This window comes from Rhipicephalus sanguineus, chromosome 1 (assembly GCF_013339695.2).
Source record: "Rhipicephalus sanguineus isolate Rsan-2018 chromosome 1, BIME_Rsan_1.4, whole genome shotgun sequence".
Taxonomy (NCBI): Eukaryota; Metazoa; Arthropoda; class Arachnida; order Ixodida; family Ixodidae; genus Rhipicephalus; species Rhipicephalus sanguineus.
This window is the reverse complement of record NC_051176.1, coordinates 309,301,576-309,324,037: the sequence shown is the minus strand read 5'-3', so window position 1 is coordinate 309,324,037 and position 22,462 is coordinate 309,301,576. Positions and strand designations below refer to the sequence as shown.

Sequence of the window (22,462 nt, the reverse complement as noted above, 5' to 3'; positions counted from 1 at the left end):
TGAAGACTGGGTGTCAGTGGAGGAGCCGATGTTTTGGCAAGCACATTTGTCTTCTTCAAGGCTGCTACGGCTTCTTTCTTCTTCTTCTTCTACAGTGGTTATTAGGGAAAGGAAAAAGGCACCTAATTTCTGTCTGCCTATAGGCGACACGGCGCAGTGCCTTGTAGGGGGGGAGGTAAGGAGGGAATAAAAGAAAAGTAGGAAAATAGAGAGAAAAGTGATAGGAGCACATCCATCCAACGAAGAGAAAAGAGGACAGGAAAGATGGGGGAGACGATCACGGGAGTTCAGGGACGGGACCACGAAACACAGCCAGAGGCACGATGCACAACATCGACGAAGCGGCGAAGGCCCCGACGATGAGCGGCGCACGGCATAGCGGGCGAGGGGACCGTCACTGGGCGCCGATCAGCGAGAGGTACGAGGAGTAATCCAGGACATCGCGGCCGGCACGTCCGTCTTGCTTGAAATCCAGCGAGCGAATCTGCTACGGCTTTCCTTAGCGCGTGTGTGTATATGCTTCGTACCTTCTCCTCCAACCCAAACAAAAGAAGACGGAACAGTCAATGAAGAAGAAAGCGTGCTTTGGCCGATCTGGGGCATGTTGGGATATGAATAGTGCAGTGGAATGGGGTTGTTAAATGGAGCCTCAAGGGAACACAAGTTCTGATTACTAGATGTTCTGCATACAGAGAAGGATGTGCAGAGGTGCAGGTTAGATCATATACTACTAGCTAGTATGTCCCGTAATGTGGAGGTGGTTGTTTGGTGGACTATGCATTGCTAGTTTTTGTTGCAAGCTACCAATGGTGTATTAAATAAAACATAATGCTTTTCACTCCAATTGGCGGCCAAATTGTGCACATTTATGCAGGGAGAGTCTTTATGTTTGTTTGCTATAGATGGATTTTTGGATAGCAGACGGGTGTCGCAGGAATATATTTTAGATTGTCCCCCTTTTGTCATCCAAAAAAAGCCGTATCTTGTCACGTATGTTATCAGCAATGTCATTAATCAAAAGTAAAAACAAAAGAAGGCCCAGTACAGATCCCTGAGGAGTTTCTGTAATATGAATTTGGAATTATTGATTGTATATTGAACTACAGCCAAGTAGTAAAAATCAGTTCATTGTATTGAAATGTTGTCAGATTTAAATTCAAGCTTTTAAGCAAAATAGTGTCGCTGACGGATTTTTTTTCAAAGCGAATTAGCATTATGACTGGATGCCATACCAGTGTTGTCCACTTCACAGTGGCTGTATGGAGTATAGCTGAAGGGGTGAAATCTCTAAAGAAAAGTCACCTGGAAGCGAGGCAATGAACTAAATTGCAGCAGATTTGTGATGACTGCCGCATTTTTGGTTTTTTGAGATGGCACATACATTGGGTCAGAAAAATTTAGCAAGATTGGGTATGACATTGGCACTTTAATTTGTTGTTATGATGCATTGATTCAGCAGAAGTGATATAAGTTGGTTTCACCACAGAACTTGGTTTTATAAAATAGGTAGTACAAGCAGCTTTGAAAAAATGGTGAGCTACTTCTATTTGAAACTGTTGCAAGAGCAGCACCGAAAACGATTTCATTTGCGTTAAAAGCTTCTGTTTTAATTTATTTTGCTGAGAAATTGTCCTTTTCTTCAGTGAGTCAAAAAAATTCACAACATATCCACGGGTGAATGATGAAGAGCTTGGACGAAGCTCCTGAAGCAATCATGGTTACACTGTGAAATCTTCAGTGGTTTCGCCCAGCAGTAATCTAAGCGATAGCCCAGTACATCATCAAAGACGTGACAAACACTGTGTATATTTATACAAGAAATTTTATTAATCGTAAGTGGTAGCTAGACGTGGCTTCCGTTCACCCTTCATTATAACGGCTTTATGGTCGGTGAAGTGATGGATCGATAATGGGTCGTAGTGGGATGTTTGCAAAGACGAAGTAGTGGGCAGTTTGCAAAGGTGGCTTCCGTTCCCCCTTCATTATAATGGCTTTATGGTCGGTGAAGTAATGGATCGGTGATGGATCATAGTGGGATATTTGCAAAGATGAAGTAGTGGGCAGTTTGCAAAGGATCGGTGATGGGAGATACTGTTCGGGAGATACTGCCGGTTACGCTGGACGCCTTACGCCGGACGCGTGACAAGGTTAGACTAAGAGGAGCTTCGCCCCCAAAATAAATTCTTTTTAATTTTCATAGCCTGGAGAGCAAGCTCTGTGGCATCCTGAAACACACTGTCGCATTCTTTTCCTTGCCGGTCGACATTTCTTGCGAGATACTACGTACGGGCTTTGTCCGCACATGGGAAGGCCTTGTGTTTAGTGCTACTACACCTCTATGACTATGCATGCTTGTCACATGGCATCGTCAAAAACTCCGAAATGGCACTGATGTAAGGCATGCGTGAAACACGGAATTGTGCTAGCACGCGATACAATGCGCCAATACATGTGCCCCCCGAATGCCTCTGAACGGGAATGCACTCGCCAGCTTAAAGATTCTGAACTACGGCAGCACACTTGAGATGCCATGATCAGCTAAATTTGCTGCTTGTAGTAAAGATGCATCTTTATTTGGGTCGTTGCTCTCTGCCACGTAGGGCACATTTGGCAGGTGCATCTGCAAGCAGTCATTCAACTATTTGACCACTTGTGTACGCATTAGTTTATGGTCACAGTCTTGGCCTTCTCAAACGTGTTCTTTTTGTCACCATCCCATTTTGTCTGCGCTGCATACAGGTAGTTTCAGTGAGTGCTTTGACAAGGTTGAACTTTGTATCACTAATGACCAAGTGCTGCGGAATGGTTGTATGCAGCAAGGCAGCTGCAATTATTCTTGCTGTATGCTTGATTATGACTTATTATTGATATTAATAGCCTGTTGGCATTCATTGTGTAAACTGAATTCTTTGAGCATGCACTATTTGAATCATATTCGTCAATGCAATTATTTGGACACCCCTGATTATTTCTATATGCATGACAACTAGTTCATCAAACAATTTTAGAAGAACATCTGGCAGTCACTGTTTTACATCAGTACCTATTTGCCCGACCACGCCAGAGAGCAAAATGCCCTTTGTGTATTTTGGGTGAGGTGGCATATTGAGTGGGGCAAATAATTAAATGGGGATGGAGAAACGGTGTGCATTCTTCAGTCCTTCCGAGTTGTAAAGTGATATTTGACCCTGCTAAAAGACAAACACCAATGTGATATTGCATCTTTTGTTTATACGAATTGTGTGTCAGCGAACGGGTGCCAAGGGGGTTTAAAATTCTCTCTTTTGTAGCAATGTTTGCCTCTTTGAAAAAAATATTTATTTGCCCTTTGTATCTTTGATTCACCACTTTGTTTGAGGGGCTTTCTAGATTTCTGCAGAATCGTTTGCAGAAATGTAGAACACAACTTTGCTGGTCCTTTGCAGTTTTGGCAGCTGACCATCTTCTCCTTGTGGAGGACCTAAATGGGCAGCAGCCACCAGCAGGTAGTGGCCACAAGTGGTCTCTGTCGAGTGTTGCATACAGCACAAGTGATGCTGCTGCCGAAGACAGGAGCAAGTCTAGGAGTCGGCTCATCAGTGGTGTCAAATCGCTCATTCGAACAGGAGACCACCAAACAGGGTGAGCACATAAGTTTGCAAATGAAATGCCTTTGACATCGCAGATGGGCGTGCACAGTTGACGTAATGTCTATACTTTATTTAACACTTACTAGGTAACATTGCTGAAGCTACATAAGCAAAGCAGTCTTTTCAATTTACCACCCCTTGTGTTTTTTTTTTATACTGTGTTGCATTCTGTGAAATTAACTTTTTCGTATGTTTTAACACTACTAATTTAAAATATGAAATATGCCTTTATGATGCTTATCTGAAAGTTCTGCACGTCTCAGTAGTCTATTAAAATCGTGAAAAACGGGAATTTACCACTTTGTTTCTCTGTGTTCATGTCAAAAACGTTAAGAGTTTACATCATTATTTTCCATCCACACATTCTTGCTGATGCGCTTACCAAACCAGGACACTTTTTGTGTTCGTGAGGCAGTGTGGTGGTCTTCTTTCCAATATTGAATGGGCTGCAGATAATATGCTTCACTGCATGGCAGTTTTCTCTACTAAGTAATATTCACCACATTACATGATTGTATTCTGGCGAAGCACATTAAGGCAAACCTGTCATTATGGAGTGCAAATAAAATCTTCGCCATGTGAGCCATTTTTATTTTTAAACACATGCCTTGTCCATTTCACTTCTATGCACATAATTTCGTCAGATTGAAGGCATTGTATGATAGCATCTGCTAACATAGTGTCCATTCACTGGCATGCCATTTAAGAGAAGTGCACTTGTATGGGCACGGCATGGTGAAGTGTTCAATATGTCAATCGGACGTGGAGAAAACAGGAGCTCAATATACGAGGGGCAGTAAAAGAGTTCGCAGAATGTGGTGGTTCAGCATGTAGAACACGATGGCTAAGCGCCAGCAGATTCTGAAAGAAGCCTTCTACCGCTGCTTCCAAAAATGGGAGTAATGATGGAGCAAGCGTGTGTGTACGCAAGAGTCATACTTTGAAGGTGATTAGGTAAGCATTGCCATAGGTCATAACATTAGCATGCTGAACCATCATTCCGGGAACTTTGGCCTGCCCCGAATTTGTGCAGTACAGTGCTTTAAACTGATGAATACAGGAAATAGTTCTATATATTGCCACGCAGTGAGATTCCACTACAGTCGAACACAGATATATCGAACCCACATATATTGAATTTTCGGCTATATCGAACTCGCAAATTATCCCCTTGAAAATTCTTTGTAAAAGTATAGAAATTCGCACGTTTATATCGAACGGTATTTTTACCCACCATCGGATATATCGAACACCGCGTGAGCTAGAAGGTGCGCTTCGGCACTCGCTGCGCACCGCGACCTTCGCCACTTTCGCGGCACCGCACCTCCGCCGACACCCGAAACGCCCGAAAAACGTGAGGGCGGGAGGGCTCGGACTGTACTCCTGTCGGGCGCGTTCTCCAACTTGCGGAACGGCCTTCTTTTTCTTTTTTTTTTCTCTCTCTTTCTCATGCTTTCTCCGCGTTACCGTCGGCTCAAAGTGCAGGAACGAAGGACCTGGTGGCCTTTTCGCCTTTTCTTTTTTTTATTGTTTTGTGAGTTTTGATTAGCCAACCACAGCCCGCACCTTTCGTATTTGCTCAGCCAACCACAGCTTGCGCCTTTCGTACATCGCTGCTGCCCTCGCAGGTAGCCCGGGTAGCCATCGCCGCCATCGCGACTGATCGCGAGCGCTTTGTTGGCGGAGTTCACTTCCTTACCGCATTCCTCTTATGCGTGCGTGCTGTGCAAAGGCGCTGCAGACTGCTTGAATTTTCGACTTCTCATGTAGCAATGGCCAGCGTCAAGAAGCGCAAGAACACAGTGGCCAACTACTTCTGGAAGGCAGGCTTCGTGACGGCAGAACTTGCGGAAACCGGTGAAGACGGCGACGAAGAGCGCATAGATGACGCGTTTTGCAAGTTGTTGTCCCTTTCTCCGGCTGCCGTTCCACCCGAAGTATCTACGGACGATTTCGTGGAAGCGGACTGCAATGTTCAGGCTGTTGCGAGCCTCGCTGACAAGGACATTGTAGCTGCGTTCGCAGGGACCCAGGATGCCCAGGCCAACAGCTCAAGTGGCGACGAAGGTCGTCCGGACAAGGCGGCGGCTACACGCGCGTACTCTGCCGCTGAAGTGGCAGCAGCGTTTGGCTTGATTTGCCGTTGTTGCGGTGACATGGAGGGAACCGAGCTGTCGCACCTGGACAGCCTCGATAAGATTGAGGCCAGCGTCTTTCAACTTCATTTCGAAGATAAAGAGGCAGGCCAATATAAGTGATTTTTTTTTCACGCAAATAAAACATTCTGTTGCATCGTGTGTGCAGAATTAGTTGTCATTCTTGAATGCGCCGATTGTAGGTGATCGTCTGCCACTGATAAGGTCTCAGAGCCTTTATTTTTTTTATATAGACTTTTTCATATATCGAACTAATTCGCAATCCCCTTCGTGTTCGATATATCCGTGTTTGACTGTCTGCCAATGTGTGTATGTGCCACTGTGAGCCGAGGAGAGGACAAGGAAGGGACAAGACGATCAAGTCGTGTTACCAGTGATCGGTTCAGCTCGAGGTCCTGGTGTTCCGATAGACAGAGGTTCTGTGCTATTCATAATAACATGACATTTCTGGTGGAGGTGCTGGGTAGTGTTGTATCAACTTGTATGCACTGCGACAAGCAGGAAGATCCCGGCAAAAGTTATGCCTTGGAGGAACCAGCTGACTTACGGCGTAGCCGGTGGCAACTAGGCCTACCACCTGAATTCGGCCCTCTTCCACAACTCTACAGAAGTATGGCAAGTGTGGGGAAACAGACTAAAGAGACATCGACTCCGCCTTCTCCATAATTTGTCAACGCCTTGCGAACTCCAAGGCCGTTTCATGGTGACGCTTACGAGGACGTCGATGACTGGCTTGACCACTACAATCGTTGCGCCTGCGTCAACGAATAGGACGAACACCGGAAGCTTTGGTATGTCAACTTTTACCTCTAGGATTCAGCGCACACTTGGTTTGAAAACCATGAAGCTACCATGGCAACCTGGCCAGAGTTTTTTACTCAGCTGCAGAATACCTTCCGAAGTTCTGACCGAAAGGAGCAAGATACGTCTCCTCCATTCTCGGAATCAGCGCCCAAACGAGAGTGTTGCCGTGTTTGTTGAGGACATGTCCCGGCTGTTCTCGCGAGCTGACCCGTCAGTGACAGAAGAGAAGAAGGTGCGCCTACTGAGATGGGGCGCAAAAGGGCAGTTGTTCACAGGACTCTTGTGCAACCCTCCGAGTACCGTAGCGAAATTCCTGCATGAAGCCACGACGATGGAGCGAGTGCTAAGGCAGCGATCTTTACAGTATCAGTGCCCAAGCAGTCTTTCATCTGTGTCATCGTCCCTGGCAACACCTGACGTCACGAACATGAGGGAACTTACCGAGCTCATGCGCAGTATTGTACGCAAGGAGCTCCAAAAACTGCACACAGCATCTCCTCAGCCCCATGTGGCTGCTCCAACGGATGTTGTCTGCGAAGAGGTCCAGCACCTGGTCCAACCCTTGGTGTCTCCGCCCCCAGCCGAGGATCCTCTTTTAATGTACACGGAAGCGTAACGTACTCCTGCACTAGCAGTCCGCTATCCGTCCCGTCTGTCCATCCAGCAGACGACTCCATTCTTTTTAGGGGCAAAGCTCCTTATGCCGTGGGTCTGTCCATCCTCCGTTTGTTTGTTTGTAGTAGCCACCTCTAGTTCGTCAAGTGCTCACTAGATGGCGTTGGTGGTGCTCACTCCATATATATATATATATATAATTGCATATAATATCGCTACATGGTGCTAGTTTTAGTATACAGTAGACTCAGTAAACGGAACCTGAAGGGACCAGGAAAATGTATTCCGTTTAACAGGAGTTCCATTTACTGAGAGATGAACAGGGATGCAGAATGCAAGTATGAAACCAATCGTGTTAGATGCAGTTGTTCCGTTTAAGCAGCAGTTCCATTTAAGAGATTTCGGTTTACTGAGAGTCTACTGTAGTTCCAAAGGAACCATATATATATATAATTGCATATAATATCGCTAGATGGTGCTAGTTTTAATATAGTTCCAAAGGAACCAAAGGAATCGGTTGGAGAAGGTGGAAAAGAAGAGGCTAGAAGAAGAGGTAGAAGAAGCCAGGAGGAATGTAAATAAAATGGCTGAAAGCAAACTGCTTTCGTTGGAACTTTGCATGCCCACGTAGACGATGTGGAACGGGACCCCATACTTACTGCGGTGGACGTTCTCTGTCTTACCGAGACATGGAACGCCAAAAGACCGTATATCAAAGGATACGTTCCAGTCGTGTGCATCGATGATGCAGAGCGTCCTGTAGGTGGTGTGGCCGTATACGTCAAACAAACAGAAAATGCACAAGATCTGAAACTACCACCAACGACACAGAGCGACAACGGTGAATATGCTGCCATTTATTTTGATGGATGCATCATCATGACCATGTACCTTGCACCAAATTTGTCGAGTGGGAATATCAAGACATTCATTGACACGGCATTGTGTAATTATGACGAGTACAAGAATAGACCATTTGTGTTAGTTGGTGACCTGAATGTCGATATTACCGAAAAGAACAATGAGTGGTTAATACAACATATGGCAGCCAAATATGCTCTCACGTGCACGTCCTTTGATCATATGAAACCAACGACCATCCGAGGGACGTATATAGACCTGGTATTTTCAAATTTCCAATTGCAACCCATACAGGAACCGCTATCCCTTCATTTCACGGACCATAAAGCCGTGATAATGAAGGGACAACGCAAGCCAAGCATCATCTAATTAAGAAAAATAAAAGTTTGATGTTTGTAATATACACACAGTGTTTCTCACTCTTTATGTGACGATTGATGGGGCGTTACACGGAAGATTCACGGCTTACCGATGATTCTCCCCAGAGCTTCGCCCCACTCATCATCATTCACCACGTGGATATGCTGTGATTTTTTTCAGTCCCACCGCATTACGGGAACCCACGACTTAATATGAGGAAATCCAGTGCTTGGCGCACTCCCGACAATCGGCCTCTTTGCTACCATTGGGGTGAGGTCACGTCTACTGCAAGTGTACATACATCTACTACATACATCTACTCGTCTACTGCGAGTGTACATGGGCCTTCCTTGCTTTCGTCCAGATGCTTGTCGACCCCGGGATGGTGAGTGGCCCTGTGCCATCGCCGAGTACTTGGCAAGCCAACAGTCATCAACCCTTCAACAACTTCAATCCCACTCGGTGTCAACCCAGCGCTCCACGTCACCTGGCCAACATTCTACCTTTGCCGACATCGTTGCGGGACGATCGCCTAGGTCCCCAAGCCCACGCTGGGGACACTAGGAACAGCGACCGCCGGGGGTGAGGCAGCTGTTGATCGACCGTTAAAAGACCCTCCGAACTGCCTGCTGACACCGGATGACTCTATTTCGCAGACGTATACCTTCAACAACAGACGTGTATCTGCTGACATCTCCATTCTTGTTGACAAGCAGCTGGTAACTGCTCTGGTAGACACGGGCGCCGATTATTCCATTTTCAGCTCTGATCTCGTTGCTCAACTGAAAAAAGTAACCACACCTTGGGGACATGGACTCAACCTCCAGACAGCAGGAGGTCACCTATTGGCACTGATTGGGAGATGCACCGCCCGGCTCCAAATCCATGAGTTAATGAGCACTGCTTCTGTCGTCATGTTGCACGAATGCTCCTGAAAAGTTATACTCGGAATAGATTTCCTCCGCGAGCACAGAGACGTTTGTTGCGGAATGTCGGCCTTCTATTCGTAGCGCCGCCAGAAAGACGGATCCATGAGACTTCAACGAAATGCCTTTAATGGCGACAATCGAACACCAAAAAAGTACATGATGATAGTGGTGCACGGACTTCTTGGCGCTAGCTGCGGAGACAGCAGCCCACTATCAATTCCTCTTCTTTGTCGTCTGCTGATCTCCGACATCCTCCGGGGCCTCAAATGTGGTGACATCTAGCTCTAGACTATGTATAGCTTCTGCACTGGCCTCTTGACTACTTTGCCTCCCTGTAATCGCACTAAATAGGCACGCACCACTCCGTCGTTTCCTGGGTACACTTCTTGAACCCGGGCTAGTGGCCAGAATAACTTGGGCGTGTTAGGAATGTCCACAATCACGATGTCGCCGACCTTTAAGTTTCTTGAGTGATGCGCGGGTGAGCGATGAGCAGATGGTAGTTGAAGCAAATATTCATGTTTCCATCGCTTCCAGAAGTCTTCCATCATTTTCTGCCGATGTTGAAAACGGCGCTGGTAGTCTTTGGCCCCGTGACTTGTTACTTGTTTTGACAATGTCTTTCCTTCTGGTAACGTCGTCAGTTGCTGGCCGACTAGGAAATGCGCTGGCGTGAGGGCTGCAGGTTCGCTGGCCTGATCACGACAATACGTTAGTGGCCGTGAATTGAGCACCGCTTCAACCTCAGTCAAGATGGTTGATAGTTCTGCGCACAGACAGCTTCGGCCTAAAACTTTTCGGAGTGCCATCTTCACAGTCCCGACCAATCGTTCCCACCAGCCTCCCCACTATGGGGCCGCTTCGACTATGAACTTCCACTGTATCCTTCGGTTTGCAATATAAGCCTGGAAGTCGTCTTTTCGAATAACCTTCCATATTTTTTGTAGCTCCCGAGACGTCCTCTTGAAGGTAAGGGCATTGTCGGAGTAAATGGTACTTGGCAGTCCCCTTCTTGCACTAAAACGCCGGTATGCCAACATGAAAGCAGGTGACGACATATCCGAGAGCAGTTCCAAGTGCAATGCTCTTGTCACTGCACACGTGAAAAGAACGATGTACATTTTGGAATCGGAGCTGTCGGATTACTTCGCATACAATGGTCCGGCGAAATCAATTCCTGTAGTGTCGAAAGGTTTCGTCTTTTCGACGCGGCAAGCTGGAAGCGGCGGGTATGGCAGCATGGTGGGTCTTGTGCGAAGACGCACGCATATCAGGCATCAGTTGATTGCTTTCTTTGCGGCTTGTCGCGCTCTCGGGATCCAGAAGCGTTCGCGTACGCTGTGTACTGTCGCCGTTACTCCTCCGTGCATGACTCGCCGATGGGCATCCGCAAATACCAGCTCAGTGAAACGGTGTCGACTTGGAAGCAGGAATGGATGCTTCATGTCCCAGCTGTCTCTGAGATTTTCTAGCCTTCCGCCGACGCGTAGAAGCCCGCTTTCGTCGATAAATGGGTGTAGTTGTGCTACCCATGAGTTACTGGGTGAACCTTGTTTTTCTTCTAGCCACCTCCGTTCGTCGGGAAACGATTCAGTTTGAACTTGGCGGATCCAATATCTCTCGGCTGCGAAGATTTCTTCGGCAGATATAACTCCATCTTCCTTAGTCTTGAATCTAACGTTGGACACAAAACGCTGCACCCATGCTGTGATCCGAAGGAGCTTGTGCAGTGAGCTGAACTTCGTAGCATCCAGCATTGGGGCTAAATGCACTGCGCTGCCTGCTGAGTACAGCGTCATTGGCTCCGTCACTGTTATGCCTAGGGCGTCGTTTATCTGGGGCGGTGACTGCTTCACAGCTGGCCATTTTGCTGAGTCCTTACTGAGCCAAGCTGGTCCTTGCCACCAGACTACGTTGGTAGCCATTGATAAGACCTCCCTGTGTGGCATGTAGTATGCAGGGTCATCCATTGATTCATTGTGAAGTACAACTTCAGCATGGCCGGAAGCAATCTACTGACGAATCGCTCTATCGTACCTCTCGAGCAATTCTTCTGGCTTCGAGATACGTTTAACAAGATTTCGTAGTCGGGTAAGTGCGACGCTGCAGTTGACTTGTAACAGCTCGATGTCTGGGTTTTTACATGGCACGGCTACTTGGTACTGTTTTCCGATCTTTGTCATCTTACTCTCTAAAACAGACAAGGTGTCTGCGTGCCCGTGAGTTGCTTCCGTTGGTGCAATTCCCATGGCATCCAACGTCCAAAAGGACTCCAGTATGTTTTGCTCCAATCCTTTTGCTTTCTTCAGCTTGCACTCGCAGGACGCAGATCATCACCTCGGATGTTCCGCTTATGAAGCTCGTTTTTGTGACAGGACCTTGGAGCGTCCATCCAAGAGTGGTCTTGACCGCTACCAATCCTTGTACTTCTGTGCTGCGTATGATGTCGCCGCTCACGATCTTCCACAGTTGATCAGATCCTATCAGTAGGCTAATGCCTTTTTCGCCACACTCTCTAGGCACAGTTTGCTCGTCTGCCAGCCGATAATTTTGCTCTCGCAATTTGGCTGTGAAGGAGCATTCCATAGCCGTGGCAGGGATGTCGTGGCAAATTACTGGCATGGCGATGGCTTCGATGACGTGCTCGTTGTAACCTCGACGACATTGCACTTTCTCACACCTGATGCAAATGTGTTCACCGCAAGGCAAGTCTCTCTAAGGATTTTTAGACCCAACCGTGTCACCAGATCTTCCTTAATGAACGTGCGTTGACTGCCTCCATCGAAGATGCCTCTGTCATAAGACGTCTCGTTAAAACCGACAATCCAAGAACGGAAGGTCTGTAAGTTGACGGCTTCGTCAAGTTGACAGCTTGTAACTGCGGTCGACCATGGAGACTTTTCTTTTATCGGCTTAGTAGCCTCAGAGACAATGTTGGGCGACTTCTCGCCTCTTGTCGCACGATAAACTGGGTCGCACATCGTTGTAGCATGCCTGCCTTTGCATGTCACGCACACCAACCTCCGCCGGCACTCGTTTGCGCGGTGGCCCTTCATAGTACATCGATAGCACCACATAAATTTAGCCAGCCGATTCTTTTTCTCTGATATGGTCAAGGTAGCGCTGCATGCCTCGGTTTCATGCCTCTCAGACTTGCAAAAGAAACATTCGTTGCGTACTTGCTTCTATTCTTCGACCCCGCAGGGGCGTCTGCGCAAGCAAGCGTTTGGTGTGTAGCGACACCACGGACCCGAGCTAACGGGGGGTTTCGACCCCTCCCACGCCTCGCCACGCGTGGCTTTGCCGTGTCTGGGGAAAAGGGGATCCTGGGGGCTGAGCCGACGCCGGGTGATTGGACCTTTAAGGCAGAGGCAACAAACCCCTTTGGCCCCGGCTTCACGTAGACGGCACCCCTGGGCTGACCCACCCAGGGGAAATCGGCAGTCGCCTTTTCCTGTCTCTCTCTCCCCTCATCTTCGTCTTTCTCTCTCACTTTAAATCTTTCCTGTCTACTCCTCCCTTCCATTTACTCCCATATTTCCTGGCGGCAAGGGTTAACCTTGTGTAGGTATCCAACCTTGGATAGTTATATTGGGTTATAGTGACAGCGTACGGCTGGCGCCGTGCAGGCTTGTTTGACAAGTCCAGCCGCGTCCCCTTGTTGGGCTCCGTGGTGGGTGGTCGGCGCTGTTGCCGAACACATTCATCTTTGTATGGCGTCTCAAGCATCCATTCTTTTTGATCGGTCTCGCAAAAGAGGCTGCACCGAGGCAACTTATCATTTCTCAACGCAGACCACTGTATCATATCCCAAATACTACGTAATTCACAGTGAAGGAACACCAGTAAGAAAGCTATCCCTGTTTTTGGTGGCCAAGTGCCTAAAGGAAAAGATCGGGCCCACGTACAAAGCTTCTAAAATGTCAAGTGGTGACCTACTCCTCGAACTTGCCGACAAAGACCAAGTGCCGAAACTCTCTGAACTCAACCGTATTGGTGACACAACCATAACAATTTCCGCACACAGATCCCTAAACACCAGCAGCGGAGTAATATCCGAAGAAGATTTCTTGGGTCTAAGCGACGAAGAACTCCTCGAAGGCTTCCAGGACCAAAATGTCATAAAGGTACAGCGAATAGTTATCCGGCGCAACGATCAGGAAGTTCCTACAAAACATGTGATACTAACCTTTGGAACTCGTGAATTGCCCACCTCTCTTGAGGCAGGGTACGTCAAAATAAATGTCAGGCCCTACATTCCTAATCCCAGACGGTGTTTTAAATGCCAAAGGTTCGGACATGCATCCCACTCGTGCAGGGGAAAGGAAACATGTGCAAAATGTAGCGAAAACGACCACAAAACCGAAAACTGCACTTCATCGCCACTTTGTGTCAACTGCAAGGGTGATCACTCAGCGTATTCCCGCTCATGCCCATCATGGAAAAAAGAAAAGGAAGTCATCGCTCTGACCGTCAAAGAAAAGATATCATTCCAGGAAGCACGAAAACGCCTGTCATACCTTTTCCGCAGGAGTTATGCCGATGTGGCGCACGCGGGGGCAGCGCCACAGAGGCCCCAGGAGCCCACCTCGACCACACGCAGTGGTCCCGTGGTGACTCCAAGCGCCTCCTTGGTGGAAGCAGCGTCTGCTGCTCCATCCACGTCAAAGGGCCCACAGACTCCGGCCTCCCAGGCCCCTAAAATCAATCGAATGCCACGGCCCGAGACCCGTGTCTCAGCGCCAAATTCTCGATTGTCCAGCGCCTCTGAGAGGGCGATGGAGATCGACCACAAAACCTCGGTGTCATCGACACCGACTGAAAAGCGCTCCCTGGAGCGCGCCAAACAGGGCAAAGTCCCCCTCACGACTATCTTCAGCAAAGAGCGATAACTCAAATGGTTATCGCTCCTGCATGCTATACAACTGCTCAACATATGCTACCTACACATTATAAATAACGGAACACTTTACAACTGTATATTTGGTCTCTATTACTCCATCATGGTTTTCATTGTTCACTGGAACTGCAGAGGGCTACTACATAATTTAGGTGACATAAAAGACATCATAAACAAGTACTCACCAATAGGATTCTGTTTTCAAGAAGCTAACCTAGGCGCAAAACATAAACAAGTCCTTAAGGGGTTTACAGTTGCCCGAAGGGACCGCGAATGTTGTAGCCGACTTTCGGGAGGTGTAGCTATTGCCGTTCAGGGCGGCACTCCTACCCGAGATGTCCAACTAAACACATCTTTTGAGGCCGTAGCCGTCACCATTTTATCTTACAAAACCATCACCATTTGTTCTCTCTATATCCCACCCCACACCCATTTTACCACGAAAAACCTAGATCTAATAGAACAGTTACCAAAGCCATTTATTTTAGTAGGAGATTTTAACGCTCATTCTACTCTTTGGGGTAGTGAGAAAACTGATCAAAGAGGGCAGATTATTGAAGATTTTGCTTTGTCAAGTGATATCTGTCTTTTAAACTCGGGTGCTTTTACATACTTTTCACCAACCTCACGCACTTTTAGTTGTTTAGATGTTGCTCTGTGCTCACCAGGTCTTTTTAACGATCTTAAATGGAATGTCCTCGACACATCATATGGCAGCAACCATCAGCCGGCCATCATCAAACTCTTACCAGCATACGAAACTCTAGCTACCAAGCCACGCCGGTGGAAATTACAACTCGCGAACTGGCCGCTTTTTACCGAGAACGTGAAGCTCGAAGATGTCTTTTTACCGGAACTCTCTATAGAGGAATTGAACGAAAGGTTTATAGAAGTTATAATTACAGCGGCAGAAAAGGCGATACCACAATCGTCTGGTATCGTGCGGAAAAAATTAAATCCTTGGTGGACAAAAGAATGTACCGAAGCGAAAAAACAGCGAAACAAGGCCTGGGGAAACTTACGAAGGTACCCGACGTATAGCAACCTCGTGATCTATAAACAGGCAAAAGCCAAAGCACGATTTATTCGTAGGCAAGCGGAAAAGTGTTCATGGCAAAAGTACATATCATCAAATAATAGTTCGGTCACCTCTAAACATATCTGGGACCAGGTGAGAAAATTTAGAGGAGAGTACTCATCGTATACAATACCACTGCTTACAAGTCCAGACACACAAACAACACTAAAAGACCAGGCCGACCTACTAGGCGAACACTTTTACAATATCTCGTGCTCTGCGAATTACACAAAGGCATTCCTCAAGTACAAAGAATCTGCTGAAAAGCAGAGACTGCCTACTCTCAGTACCTCAAATGAATTCTATAATCACGATCTCACACTACACGAATTAAACAGGGTACTTTCCACTGGTAAACAAACGGCAACAGGGCCTGACCGGGTACACTACACAATGATGGCGCACCTATCCCAAGCATCGGCGGTGGCACTTCTCCAATTCTTCAACAAAATATGGGAATCCGGCATAATGCCTCAAGATTGGAAAAATGCAATAGTCATACCTTTTCTAAAGTCTGGTAAACCCCCAACATCGCCTAGTAGCTACAGGCCCATTGCATTAACAAGTTGTCTTGCAAAAACGTACGAGAGCATTATAAACATAAGACTCACTTTCATTCTTGAATCAAGACACCTAATAGACTCCCAGCAATGCGGATACAAAAAGGGCTGCTCCACCACTGACCATCTCGTCAGACTGGAACACGAAATACGAGAAGCGTTTTTACGCAAGCAGTACTGTCTCGCAGTTTTTTTCGACTTAGAGAAAGCATATGACACGACGTGGCGATACGGTATTCTAAGAGACCTTGCAGACTTGGGGATCCGGGGAAGAATGCTAAAATGCCTATGTGATTTTCTCTCCAATCGAACATTTCAAGTACGTCTCGGCACAGCACTTTCACGAACATTTGTCCAAGAAAATGGCGTACCACAAGGTTGCATTCTGAGCACTACCCTTTTCATAGTCAAAATGAACTCCATTAACAAAGTCATCTCTCTCACAGTCATGCACTCTGTCTACATGGACGATCTCCAAATTGCCTGTCGGGCCTCGAACCTCCCAACCTGTGAACGGCAACTCCAAATCACTATAAATAAACTGACGAATTGGGCTGACAAAAACGGTTTTCGCTTTTCCACACAAAAGACTACTGTTGTTTTATTTAAGCAGAGGAGAGGATTATGTCCGGACCCCACTCTGCGATTAAACAATGTCCCGATAGCAGTAAAACAAGACCATAAGTTCCTAGGAGTTGCATTCGACCAAAAGCTCAACTTCCTAGCCCACATAAACACACTAAAAGTAAAGGCAAACAAAGCACTCAACCTTCTTAAAGTGTTATCCCACAAACAATGCATGCTACGCATCTACCGTTCTATTGTGCGCAGCATTTTAGACTATGGTTGTGTGGTATGCGGCTCAGCACGGGAGTCGTACATTCAGCGTCTTGACCCTATACAGGATCTTGGCCTACGACTGTCTAGTGGTGCCTACAGAACATCCCCTGTGCAGAGTTTACATGTATATTGTAACGAGCCTCCTCTATGTCACCGAAGAATGTCACTAACCCTGTCTTACATTTTGAGAATCAAGTCATCACCTGAACACATAAATCACGACATTGTCACGAAATGCGACTCACGCTTACACTACCTAAACAGACCACACTTAATCAAGCCACTTATTTTAAGGTTTGAAGAATATTGCCGCTCGTATCTCATATCAGAAGAAGCGCTAAATGTAGCAAACAAACCGCCAAGACTGCCCCCATGGTTTGACCTGACAACACTTTGTGACTTCTCCCTAACGCACCTAAAGAAAAAAGACACCCTACCAGAACACATCATTCAGGAATTCCGTGCACTCCAGCATAAATATAGAGATTACACGGAATACTACACAGACGGCTCGAAAACGGAAAATCATGTGGGTATTGGAATCGTAACAGGGGAATGTGCTGTCAGCGTTAGACTTCCTCAGTGTATATCCATTTTCACAGCTGAGGCTTATGCCTTGTATGAAGCAGTTCGATATATCATAACTAGGGAACATAAGAAGGCGGTAATATACATGGACTCGTTAAGTGCACTAAAAGCTCTACACATGAAATCTGAATGTGAACCTTTAGTTGGCGACATTTTAAATATGGTCGTTCGGAGTAGTCAAGCCGTTTCTATTCGTTTCTGGTGGGTCCCAAGCCATGTAGGGATACCTGGCAACGAAAATGCAGATAAATACGCTTCTTTAGCAGCACACAAAGCCCTTACAAAAATAAAAATTCCCCTGAAGGACAGCAATAGAAAAATTCGTCAAACACTAATAAATAAATGGCAGCAGCAGTGGAACTCGTGTACGAACAATAAGCTCCATGTAGTAAAGCCCATACTCGGAGAATGGAAGACCTGCCGTCACCAAGAACGGTTTGTTGAAGTTATTCTATCCCGACTCCGTATTGGGCACACACACCTGACCCACAACTTCCTGCTTAGAAACGACGAACAGCCAACATGTGAAAAATGTCTAGACCCATTAACAGTAATACACATTCTGATCACATGTCCCCATTACGATACGCAGAGACGAAAATATTTCGGCCAACTATGCAAATATCATACGCCTATCCACCCTACTCTGCTTCTTGGAGATGATCCACTCGTACCCTTGGGCTCTGTGCTAAACTTCCTAAAAGAGTGTGGCTTTCTTAATAAGATTTAAAACTGCTTTAATGTTTGTTAATGTGTGCATCAACGTTCAAAACTGCATCAATTTCAGCGTTCGAAACTAAAGACACCTCGTGAGTGGCGCAACATAGCCTTAGCAGCTTTTGCGCCAAAAAAAACCGAAATAACTAACTAACTATCTATTCTTCGAATGCATGTAGGACCGATGACGACGGCACATGCTTTCGGTTGTTCTCGCTAACTTTGATAGAGGACGTCGATGGAGCACATTGCTCTCTCGTTTCGAGCTCTATCTGTGTATACCGCAAGAGCTGCTCAAGGTTTTCGCAAGACGTTGTGGTTGCCTCTCCTGAAGCAGCGCGTCCCATGCCTTGTGCTTCCTCCTGGAGACGTCTATGGCGGTAGAACGCCACGATGATTTCTTGTGGCAAGGATTGAAGCATAACGTCGTAGAGCATCGCCGAAAAACTGCTAGTTGGGACTTCTAGGACGTTGAGGCAGCGGACATTCAGCTGGACTGCGTCGTAAAGTCATCGCAACTCCCTCGTATCCGATGGAGAGGTCACGGGCTGCAGTTCACGAAGCGCTCTGAAGTGCTGCTGTACGATCCTGCTCTTGTCCCCGAACCTCTGCTTCAGCAGCTGGATAGCACTTTCATAGCACGCTTCCGTAGTTGGTAGTCCGGCAATTGCAGCTGCTGCTTCACTTACCAAATAGTTGTGTAGGTAATGAAATTTATCCGTCGTGCTCAAAGTTGGATTCGTGTGGACAGCTCCGTTGAATCTCTCCCAAAACAACGTCCATTGACACAAGTCCCCATGAAACGGCTTGATGGTTAGCGTTGGAAGACGAGGTCCGCAGCTCTGGGATGCAGCTGTCATTGGGGCAGGCGGCGTGTTGAGCGTCGTCGAAGGAGAAGTCTGTCGCGTGTTACCAAGGCTGAGATCTTCAAGCTGGCACCGTAGGCGCGTCAGGGTCTCGAGTACCTGGTCGTCATAATTCGCCGCAGACTTGTACTCCCTCTCAAGTTCCTCTACCGGAATCACTTCCTTGAGCTCGGCATTGATCTTCTGAAGCTCGTCACGGCTTGCGACGAGCTTGTCGATAATCTTGCTTAACGCTGTTCGGTCGTTGCAGTCACTCTCCAACAACGTCGTCGCCTCATTCATTACTTTTGTTGACTGGGTTTCGTTGACTAGCAGCACGTTTCGCTTTCAGGCGGTCCATGTCTGCTTAGGATCACGGCTTACTTGCTCGTAAGGTAGCCGGCTCCGCTCGTTACTTCCCTGGGTGCGGTTCCAATGAGGATCAGGTTGCTCCGGCTGCGGTTTCTAGCAGAAACTCATTGTCGCCGTCGCTCGTTGTCCACGTCGTTGGATCCGCTCGTTATCCCGTGGGTTTTCGGCACCATATGTTGCGGAACATCGGCCTTCTATTTGTAGCGCCGCCAGAAAGACGGATCCATGAGACTTCAACGAAATGCCTTTAATGGCGACAATCGAACACCAAAAAAGTACATGATAGTGGTGCACGGACTTCTTGGCGCTAGCTGCGGAGACAGCAGCCCACTATCAATTCCTCTTCTTTGTCGTCTGCTGATCTCCGACAACGTTATTAACCTTCGAGACCTGCTTATAGCGTTTTCAGATGACCATGTGCCCAGGCAAAAACATACCAATACGCAGAAAATAGCACTTCGAATTGTTGACGACACCATCACACTTCCGCCGCGAACCAGTATGTTCGTAACTGTGGAGAGCGACTGCGATAATAGCAGTAGTGGTATCGCCGAAACGAACCTGTCGGGGCTTTTGGCTTGGCAAATCTGCGGCGCCTGCGGTATCGTTCAAATGAAACGTAGGATCACTCAGCTCTTGATCACGAATTTCAGCGGTGAGTGCCAACACTTGGCAGAGCAAACAGTGATCGCTCACTTCAAAGCCATTGGCGACGGAGCATTTTCTATGATTGCTCCGAGTGCTGCAGCCGTCGAATGTGACACTGCATTGGCTAGTACAGTCGATGTGAATCCAAAGCGCTCATGCACGCAGAAGGGAGCAGATAAGCACTATTTTACACACGTTTAGTGACTGTTTTGTGTCCACTTCAAAAATCAAGCAGACCCCAACCGTGAAGCACCACACTATAACAGACCCTACCGAACAGCCAGTATGATAGCACACCTACCGAGTGTCGCAAAAGGACAAGAGCCGATACGTTCTCAGGTGAAGCAGATGCTCGACAATGACGTAATCCAACCCTCAAACCGTCATACAAATAGGACGGGGGACGCCCATGGGCGTCCCCCGTCATATTTGTAAAAAAGGACGGCACTCTTCGATTTTGCATGGATTACTGGAAACTCAACAAAGTGACGAAGAAAGACCTCTACCCTCTTCCACGCATAAATGACTCACTGGATCGACTTCGATATGCCCAATATTTCCCATCAGTGGATTTGCGAAGCGGCTACTGTCAGATCGAGGTTGATGAATGCGACTGGGGACAAACAGCATTATAACTCCCGATGGCCTATACGAATTTAAAGTGCTACCGTTCGGACTGTGCTCTGCTCTGGCAACATTCCAAAGGATGATGGATATCGTGCTGTCAGGTCTGAAGTGGGAATCATGCCTTGTCTATTGTAGGATTTAGACGACGTCGTTTTTTTGCGAGCATTCTAGCAACATTTACAGCGACTTCAATCTGTCATTGTCGCAATTCGCACCGAAGACCTGTCACTAAAACCGGAGAAATGCCCATTTCGGCTACGAAAAACTAAACTTCCTCGGCCACCTTGTCAGTCATGATGGCATTTGGCCAGACCCAGAAAAGATAATGGCTGTTGTTGCATTTCGCCCACCTTCCAACGAACATGATGTGCGCCGATTTTTAGGCCTGTGCATACTACAGGCGCTTTGTGCAGAATTTTGCAAACATTGCCAAACCCCTCCCCCGTTAACGAAAGAGGGTATTCCTTTTGTCTGGGGTCCTGAGCAAAGAGACGCTTTTTCCGAGCTTCATCAGTGCCTCCAGACTCAGCTCTTACTAGGACACTGATAAAGGTGCTGTGCCACTTAACTGCACACTGATGCGAGCAACATAAATCTTGGTGCAGGGCTCGTCCAGTGGCAAGACATCAGTGGCAAGACATTGAGCATCGGGACGTTGTTTTTCTTTTTGGAAGCGGGGTAATGCCATGAGCATGCGATGAGATTCCACTATGCCAGTGTGTGTATGTGCCACTGTGAAACAGAGAAGAAGACAAGGAAGTGGAAAAGACGATGAAGTCGTGTTTCCATTGATAAAGATATTATTCAAATTATCACCGTGTGACCTCAATACAATAAATTATTCGTTAAAAAATGCCTGGATTCCATATGATTGGAAATTAGCTAAAATAATTCCGGTACAAAAAAGACAAGGATTAGGCTATACCATAGAAAACATTCGACCTATTTCTCTTACTTCTAATATGGTAAAACTCATAGAGAGGGTGCTCCATAATAGAATTTCAATCTGGATGGCGGATAATTTATTGTTAAATCCAAATCAAATTGGCTTCAGAGCAGACTGTTCTATATGGTGTGCACACGCCGATTTAGAAAGCCGTATTCAACTTGCTCGGAAAAGAAGGCAACACGCAGCTTTGGTGACGTTAGATGTCGCCAAAGCGTATGATAGTGTGGAGCATTCAGTTTTATTGGACCACTTACAGAGGCGTAATTTCCCTCAATATATCATTGCGTGGTTGGGCGAATTTTTGAGGGCAAGAGAATTTTATTGTTATAAGGACGGCTGTGCATCATTAAAGTTCAAACAGACTCGCGGAGTCCCCCAAGGAGCAGTGTTGTCTCCAGTATTATTTAATGTATTAATGAGCTCAATCCCCAATTGCCAGGATGTGCAGGTATATGTTTATGCCGACGATATTGCATTCTTCGCAGCTGATAGTGATATTTATTCTCTATATCAGAAATTACAGAGATATATGAGTATGCTAGAGGTATGGCTAGAGACAATTTGCATGTCCTTAAATGTAAATAAAAGCGCATTGTTGATATTTCCAATCGCAGATCCAATTTCAATTTCAATATTCTATAAACAAGAGCCTATTCCGCAGGTTGAGTCGCTAAAATATTTGGGAATCATTTATAATGGGACACTAAACTGGACTCCACACATAGAGAGTATCGTACCTAAGGCACAACGTGCCTTAGGCATACTACGTAGGCTGAGCAGCAGACGATATGGACTACGTAGGGACACACTTTTGATGGTCTATAAAATGTACATGCGCCCAATATTAGAATTTGGGTGTGTCTTGTTCTCGGGTGGCCCTGCGTACAAACTTAAGCCTCTGGTTATGCTGGAGCGAGAAGCCTTGCGATTGTGTCTGGGACTCCCTGGGTTTGTAGCAATCAACGTTCTGTATCAGGAAGCGCG

General features: G+C 46.8%; 1 protein-coding gene across 3 annotated transcripts in view; it reads left to right on the top strand.

Annotated features, from left to right (window-relative positions):
• Nucleotides 1-22,462, top strand: part of LOC119379425 (WD repeat-containing protein 11) — a 448,867-nt gene that overhangs the window by 75,545 nt on the left and 350,860 nt on the right. For all 3 annotated transcript variants that reach the window (XM_037648735.2, XM_037648734.2, XM_037648736.2), the window contains one exon: nucleotides 3,426-3,621. In XM_037648735.2, coding sequence (XP_037504663.1) covers nucleotides 3,426-3,621 — 196 coding nt within the window. The remainder of the gene's footprint in view (nucleotides 1-3,425; nucleotides 3,622-22,462) is intronic.